The sequence below is a fragment of the Sinocyclocheilus rhinocerous genome, unplaced genomic scaffold, assembly GCF_001515625.1.
Source record: "Sinocyclocheilus rhinocerous isolate Xijiao unplaced genomic scaffold, SAMN03320098_v1.1 scaffold17855, whole genome shotgun sequence".
In the NCBI taxonomy this organism is placed as follows: Eukaryota; Metazoa; Chordata; class Actinopteri; order Cypriniformes; family Cyprinidae; genus Sinocyclocheilus; species Sinocyclocheilus rhinocerous.
Window position 1 is genome coordinate 19626 of NW_015625358.1, and position 9079 is coordinate 28704.

The following is a 9079-nucleotide window of genomic DNA, read 5'->3' on the forward strand; positions in this document are numbered from 1 at the left end:
AAATAAAACATGTAGTCTTACATCTAGGGATGCACCGAAATGAAAATTCTGGGCCGAAATGGAAACCGAAAATTCTGGATGCACTTGGCCAAAAAACCGAAACCGAAAATGCTTTGTAATGATTTTTTTTTTTTTTTAAATGATCTGAAGCTGATTTTGTTCTTCTTTATTTCAGAGTTCATCACTCACAGAGAAGAGCAAGCCAGATGCACCAGTCACTATCTACTGTACCATTCAGCAGCAACCAAAACCCCCCAAAACTGAAGCTGAAAACACTATTTATGCTGTGGTCAGTAAACAGCCAGCCGGGTATGAATCTGCACATCCACAATCAGAATAAAAGTGAGCTTCTTATAAAGCTGAACCCTTACAGTGATTAAAAGTAATAAAGGACTTCATGTGTTCAGGAAGGCAGTGTTATTCTCAGTGTAAATAAGCAGAATATTTACCATGTGCAATGTGCTCCCATTGTAGCTGATTTAGGGTGTTAAAGATATTTGTATATGTAAATTCTGTCTTTTTTAAAGCAACAGTACATTTATTTTTTTTATTGTAAAATTGTTGTACATGTGGCTCAGACAGGAATGCAAAACCATATGCATGTGGTTTCTATAGATTTCTGTTAGAGATTCCTCACCGCCTTTGCAGGCAACACCTGTAAACCACTTCCTGGAAAGTATTTGTCAAACTATAGGAGTTATTTTGAAAGGTAACAGGGGGCGTACATTTACCCATTCACCCCCATCCCTCTGAAAACACACAGTTCCGTATACAAAAAGTAATGAATATGTAATCAGAAATGTACTGTACGAAGCCACTTTGCACTAAAGGAAGTAAAAAATTATTGGGCTCAAGTTCATGGAGTATGTCAATAACTGATCAGGCATCTGTGTTGACAGCATCAGTGATTATAATAGTATAATTTGCTTTTGATGTGACACTCATGTCTGGTGTAACCAGGTGTCACTCATTAAGGGCTGGTCACACTACTTTTTGTTATACTGACCTCCATTCATACGGATTTGAATCCAGGAGACAGAAAACACAAGATCATGTCCATTTCGCCGCGTTCCAAAGTTCAAATTTGGTGAACTTCGCTCTGCAAATTCATATCATGTGAAGATGTGCGACCAATAGAAGATCCGTGTGGCCTCTTAGCTGAATTAAAAGACCCCAAACTTAAAATCAGCAGGATATAAGTATTGCAGTAAAGTGAAGTAGATTACATATTTTTACATTTTGGGTGTAATATACAGTATATGTAGAAGTATCTTTTTAAAAAAAGACACCGGAGAGTGTGACATCAACATCATATTACAACCTTTGCAGTGTCCATGCGCAAAGTCTAGTGTGACTGCAGCGTTAAGCAACTAAACGGTATAGGGCGGGGCCTATGGTGCAATGTATAACTATTATTTGATATCATGCTCCGGAGGCAGTGATATGGCAATTTATTTGCCCATGTGACATCACAGATCCCACAATATCCAAGCCTTTTTTGGAGCGTGGTTAAATAAATGTTTGGGGTTTTTTTTAAATAATGAGGAGGACTTTTGGAAGAGGAAGCCATGAAACTTTTAAGACGTTTTAATAGAACAACAATCTCTTATATGTGAAAAGATCAAAGAATATGAAAAAAGTGCTTTTCATGCTGTCATGACCCCTTATGTTGTACTGTTTCTCACTTTGCTTTGGATTTTTGTCTTCAATAATTTATTGCTCTCTTTGTTCGGTTTCTTTTTGTTTTAGCCTGTCCTCGTGTTTTGAAGCCACTATTCTTGCAGCTTTTTCCATTAAAAAAAATAAAAATCATTTATGCAGCTATGTAATTTAGCATTAATTGTATGTCTTCCCAAGTGTCTAGGCTACTACAATACATTTAAAGTGCTGTATGCATTGCACATGTTTGTGCTCATTTGATGAATATTTGGTTACACTTTACTTGAAGGGGTGTGCATAAGACTGACATGACACCTTCATAATCATGACATGACACCTACATAATCATGACATGACACGTCATGAATATGAAGGTTTTTTATGCATGTTTATGACCAGACTGATTAGACAGAACATACATGCATTAAACAAACAAATCTGCAAAAAAGAGTTGCAAGGCAAAATGGAGCAAAACCTTTCTACTTAAAGGGGTCGTATGATGCGATTTCAATTTTTCCTTTCTCTTTGGAGTGTTACAAGCTCTTGGTGCATAAAGAAGATCAGTAAAGTTGCAGAGACTAAAGTCTCAAATCCAGGGGCTTTCTGATACTGATCTGTGGGTGGCAACATGCGATAAAAGTCTTCTGTGTATTTAAGTTCATCGAATCCATCGACGAGGAAGAGCACTCGCTCTGGTGACCGCTGCAGTATCGTGGATATCTCATATATTGTTAAAAAGCTATTGTAGCTCAGGAGCTCCACTAAACTCATTTCACTAGAAATGTGGCTAATTTCCTTACACTTTACATGGAAAACAACATCAAAAGATAAGTATGCTTCACAACAATGTAATGATTTCTTGATCCTGTTTATGCACCTGTACTGAATTATGAAATTATTCAGAATTTGCAGGCACAACATTTGGCCAAGAGTGGACATCATTAACTTTCCATCATATCGGAGAAAGTGATTCAAAAGAGTGGAAGCTGTTAGGGAGAACCAACCACCTAACAACAACCATGGTTTTGAAATTTTATGCTCAACAAGCACATACACTATAGGTGTTGTGATCCAAAAAATTCTGGTCATACAATGTAATAGATAAAATATTCAAAGCCTCTTTGAAATGACAAGTAAAACCATCATTAATCATTTACTGTACCTAAGGTCTGTTTTCTCTCGTTTTGGGTGTTTGGGAGATGCCCAGTGACACCTGCAAAAGATTACAGATTCTTTCATGATATATTTAGATATGTTACATACACAGTATTTACAGTCACATATATAATAATCTAAAATAAATATATGTTTTCAGAAAAAAAATCCTATATTATCAACATAAATAACAGACTTTACCAGGTGCATTATGTATGATCTGAACATTGCCTGTGATGTTATTATTAGAGAAAACAGGTGTTGTAATATGGCTTCCACTCTGAGCTGCAATGCTGACATTCAGGCCATCACGAGATCTGAGATGGTTCCTCATAGCCCCCTCAGGGAAGTTCATTTCAGTTATTTCTCCTAACCGATGCTCGTTAACCGATTATTAACCGTTAACCGACAAGATAATGTTCAATTAGAATGAACTTGTGTCTGTGAAAATAATAAAATTGGTTTTCCAGGGAGTAATTTTACATGAGCAAAAAGCAGCAAGCAACAGAACATGAGGATTCACATGGTCACATCACGAACAGTATAGCTTCTTATATTTTTCATTCATGTTCTGGTCTGAATACTCTTAGATTGAAAGGATTTGTTGTGGAGTGAGGGGAACTAAAATAAACTATATCCTAGCTATGTTAGTAGTGTTTGTTTGTAAACATTTCACATATTTATTAGGCCTATTTCTGTTATTATCTACTATTATGTAATAATAAATTGACTTGTATGCGACTTATGTTTCTTTCTCTCTCTCTCTCTCTCAAAAATGCAATTATATTTTATATGTATTTTATAGTATTTCAACCATGCAGCAATTTTTTTCTAAATATTTTGAAAAATTACTTTTACATTTTTAAATTACTTTAATACAATCAGTTAAACGGTTTAAAAAGTAATTTATCAGTCAAAATTCCTACTGTCAGTTAACGGTTAACCGGTTAATATGAGCATTTTCCGACCACAAATCTCTAAATGAAAAGAAGAAACAATGCAAGGTAAATAAAACTTGTTTTGGTTTATTTAAATTAAATTATATTGATATTATTGTGATGCTGGACCATCAATTAAATGAAAAATACAAGCTTTGCACAGATAAGAGGCAGAAAACAGATTTCTTATAAAGGTCTGATCACAGTAGACTTTAACAATAATTTACATTCATACACATGTAAACACAGAAAAGCTGAAATGTAAACTCTGATGTGAAACTGTTCATATCAAGTTTGACATACCGACATAACGGTCCGTTTTATTCTCTGTGAGAGAAAGCAAATTGAGAATACAGTTAAACTATTTACATGCACATAATTCACAGTTAAATACACAATATTTCCCTCTTAATATGAATATTGTAAGTTTATAGCACAACCGATAGAAGTTCCAAATAAACTTTAATATAATCAACCAAATCTAATCCAACCTGAAAGTAACAGTAGCTATAGCTAGCAACAACCATTTACATAGAACATATACTGCAATACAGGCATGGTATAATCCACAATAGGTGTAATGAACTAAGCCCTATTTGGTTAATAAAAGGTGCAGGGCGGCATTGACAAGAAGTTTCTGTCCTCCTGAATGTTTGTGTGCGTACGCTGTGCAATCTGTCTGTGTGAGTGACTGTATTATATACTGTAGTATTTTTTGCAATTCTAAGAATGCAAACAACGGACTTACAAAGACCGGTTTTGCCAGGCTACCTTAAAAGAATGTACACGTTGTGAGATCTGAGATGTACTGTGTGCTTGTTGCTCAACTGACTGTCACTGCACATTTTAAGTATAGGGACTGCACCACCCAAAACACAAAAAATAACATCACAGATGTCACCTTTTAAAACACTGACTTGAATTAATTTTATATTATTTAGTACAGCAGACTTTCTCTAGATCTTAATTCCTTTGCTGTTCTCTATTTACTTGACTGTTCACTCATGTTTGAACTTTATTAGTTAGGCTAGTAGTTTTTGCTGTGGTGTCAAAATTGTGAAATTTAATTTATATTTAAAATGTTGATGTCATAATAAGCTTATTTGTTCGAATACAAGGTTACACGAGTCAAATATATATATATATATATTAGGGATGCACCGATACCGATACTGGTATCGGTATCGGGCCCGATACTGGCCTCCTGTACTCGTACTCGTACTCGTTAAAATGCCCCGATACCAAACGCCGATACCACACAGCATGTGATAAGCGCCATATTTAAACAAAGAAACACTGACAACAGACAGCAGAAAGGAGTTATGGATGTCTACTACGAAGTATATGTATGCAATAAATATAATGTTAAACATTCAGTATTAACGCCTGTATAGCTGATGTGCGCGAGCTGATTAACAAAGCACGCTGAGTGGATTGAGCGCGCGGCGGCGCACATGCGCGAGCTTGTCGAGTGAATATACCTTTCTCACAGACATCACTGGAAAGTCAAAAACAAGTAAGTAAAACAATGCACAAGTTACTTAACGGTAGGGAGAGAGCGAGAGAGAGACAGAGAGAGAGAGCGAGAGAGAGAGAGAGAGCGAGAGAGAGAGAGAGAGCGAGAGAGAGAGAGAGAGCGAGAGAGAGAGCGAGAGCGCGCGCACTTCTGTTGTGTGATCTTTGATGTTCACTCACTTAGAACACGCATCATTTGGATTAAAACTAAATAGTAAAAATAAAACCATTCATAGGGGCATTCACTATAATCATCATTTATTTTCAACCTTAGGCATACACGACTTTCTAGCGAAAGTGAATCTAGCAGCCTGTGTGAAATGCGCTAGACTGTACTATTCTGCATCAGTACAAACACGTGCAGGCGTTGCGCGTGTTTTGCTTGCTTGAGTGTTTCTGCATTATATGCCCTAGTACTCTTGTTCCCCTTCAGCCAGACAGTGCTGTTCTTTCCTTAAAAAGGCTTGACTTTAAGTTGAAACTGAACAAACCAGAATTTAAAGGAATGAGACTTGAATTACAAGAATTTGAACTTGAAGACACAACCCTCTAAACATCTAAATAAAACACTTTTGTTTTTGGTAATGCATTCATTAGCTCCAAGACTTCAATGTAAATGCCCAGGGTGATGATTGACCCCCAACACCTCATTTTACCAACTGGGCACCAGTGGGTGGGCCTACAGATCCCAAGTAAAGCTTTCTGTCTATCAGCATACACCAATCCCTAGCCCAAATCGGAAAACTGATTAATGAAATGAAGTTGGACAAGCATAGCGTTCCAGTGACGATCCATTTGCAGCTCTACTTGAGGACACAGGCAGAGGACGGTTACAGTCATTCAGCACGGGAAGAATCCAGAAAATGACAGAAGAAAACAGCCGACAGTCAGGGCAGGCAGCAAACTATCATTACATCCAGCAAAACAAGGCAAAGTCAGAAGGCAAGCAGCATAGAAGTCAGAAGGCAGGAAGAACTGATTTGTGAAGCTTTGAAAGCTTTGTCAATCATTTTTGTGAAACCGTTCCAGAGCGTTTATCACCTGCCAAAGTCACGTGATTTCAGTAAACAAAGTTTCGCTACGTCATAACTGTTTCGAAACATTTCAACATTTCCGTAGTTTGGAGAGGATTTAAATTTTGCTTTGAATGGACAATCCTCAAATTTGAACTCTTAATTTAAAATTGTTTATGAGCAGGTTTGATCTTATTGATATATGGAGAGAAAAATGTTTAGATGATATAGTATATACATGGAGTAATAAGGATGACTCTAGATGTTTTAGGATCGATTTTTGGCTTGTTTCTAATCATTTTGATACGAATAACATGTTATGGCAACTCCATTAACTGATCATAAAGGTATTTTGATTAAAACTAATATTTCTCCAAAAATGGCAACACTCAACACTCACTGGAAAGACTGTATTATTGGGTAAAATGAAAAAATGAAGAGTTGTTTAGATGTAACTGGAAATTGTTGAATTTGAATTCTGAAAATATTTGAGAAAATGTAGTAGTACATTAGCTAAAGCACAACGTCTCACGGAAGAGAAAGTTGTTCAAGAGATTTTATCTATTTCCAGTATTTCTAATGTTAATTTGTTGGATGGGCAGAGATTGCGCATAACAGAGCCACAAAATAAACTTGACAATATGTCCAGAACACGAGCGCAGGGAGGCTTTATTTGGTCGAGACAAAAATGGTTAGAGTATGAAGAGCAGATACAAATAACTTATTTTTTTAAACTTGAAAAGTCTAGGGCTAAATTCAATTCTGAAATGAAAATTAATATTAATGGATCTGTTACAGATAAATTTGGCACAATTTCTAGTTTTTGTTAGCACTCTAATTTATACAAATCTACATTTAGTGAGCTTAATATGTCATCTTTTTGTAAACATCTAGAGAATGTAAATATAATTAGTCAAGAGGACAAAAAATTATCTGATTCTCCAATAACTATTGCTGAAATGAAGGAAGCTACTGAACGTTTGAAATGTAATAAATCACCCGGTAATGATGGAATTACTGCTGGATTTAATTAATATAAGCAGTTCTCTGAGATTCTTGCAGTTTCTTTCTGAAGTATATTCTGAAATTTTAAAAGTGCTCTGAACTTCCTACAACTATGACACAAGGCGCAATCTGTAATTCCTAAGCCCAAGAAAGATGTATTGGTTAACTCAAGGGCCTGTCTGTTACCCAAAGGTTTAAATTAGTATTATATTCAATAATTGATGAAAAACAATCTGGATTTATGAGAAAAAAAACATAGATTTAATAATATTAGACTTATTTTCGATCTTATTGATTATTCTGACCTTATTAAAGATGATAGTTTTATACCGCTTTCAGATATTTTTTTAAGCCTTTGATATCATCAAGCATCCTTTTATTTTTTCCTGTTTAGAACACTTTGGGTTTGGACCTATTTCTGTAATGACATGAAAACTTTTTATGCAGCCAGGCAGTAATAGTTCAGTGAAAATAAGTCAAGGCACCACGCAAAGATTTTATCTAAAAAGAGGTGCAAGGCAAGGTTGCCCAGTTTCTGTTTACCTTTATCTTATCATTGCTCAGGCATTCTGTCATTGTTTTAAATCAAGCAAGTTAGAAGGAATTCAAGTTGATGGGAGAAGTCCTGACAAGTCAGCTGGCTGATGACATGGCTTTTTCTTTTTTTCTTTTTTAAATGCTTGTCAAATTCAGTCGGCTACTAAAATCATTGAATTTTTTTCCAGTGCTTCAGGGGCCGGATTCACGAAAATCTTCTTAAGAGATAAGTTAAGAAATTTTTTATGATCATTTCCAAGAAGTTCATAATAATGTTCCTAAGTGCAATTCTTAAGAAGTTCTCAAATATGTTCTTAAGAAAATCTTATTTTTTTCTTAAGAAGAAAATGACAGCGATGATGAAATCACACTTCAAGAAATTCCAATCTATATGGCTATTTCCTAGAATGAACAGCAGAGAATCTCACTAAATGTTAATCCTGTGATTAAAAATGTAAAGAGCAGATTTAATATTTGGTTACAGAGGGATTTATCTTTTAAAGGTTGTGCTCTGTTGGCTAAAGTGGAACGTATTTTATTTGGAACGCATGTTGCTTCCTCGATACACTCAGATAGTAAAATAAATCAGATAACTGATAAAAAAGCAGATTTTTTTTGTGGAAAAACTGTGTACATAACATTAGAAAATCTGTATTAATTCATATAAAAATGGTGGTCTTGATTATTTAGATTTTTCGATCTTAAATAACACTTTAAAAATCAATTGGTTAAAGTATTTTTTGAAAAACCCTTCTTCTATATGGAATATAGCTAATATCTAAAACTGTTTTTGACCAACTTGGTGGTCTTTCATTTTTTGTTAATGTGTGATTACAAAATTTAAAATCTTACTTTTTAAAGTGTCAGCTTTTCATAGGCAAGCACTTTTGAGGTTCAAGTTAATTTACAAGTACAATTTTTCCTTGTAATAATTGTAATATTTTGTATAAACGCGAGTATATTTATGAAAACCTGGTTTGATAAAGGGATCCTTTTGGTATAGGGCAGCTGTTGAATTCTCAGGTGTATTTAATGGCTTATGATGAATTTCTTTCACATTTTAATTTCCCTGTATCCCCAAAAGAATATGCCACTGTAATTGGAGCTATCTCTTTTAGTATTGTGTCTTTATGTAGTAGTAGTTCAACATGTTTCTTTACTTCACCCAGCTGACACTTTGTAGAATTTTTATTTATTTATTTATTTTTTGATTAGCAAATATAATAATAAGCATGTACGTACTTTATTAAAAAAAAA

General features: G+C 34.9%; 1 protein-coding gene across 1 annotated transcript in view; it reads left to right on the forward strand.

Moving 5' to 3' along the window:
• LOC107750111 (signaling lymphocytic activation molecule-like) overlaps window positions 1-405 on the forward strand; it is a 19385-nt gene extending 18980 nt beyond the window's left edge. Inside the window, 1 exon segment of the mRNA XM_016565379.1 lies at window positions 176-405. Coding sequence (XP_016420865.1) covers window positions 176-340 — 165 coding nt within the window. The 3' untranslated portion in view covers window positions 341-405.
• Window positions 406-9079: the final 8674 nt, after the last annotated feature.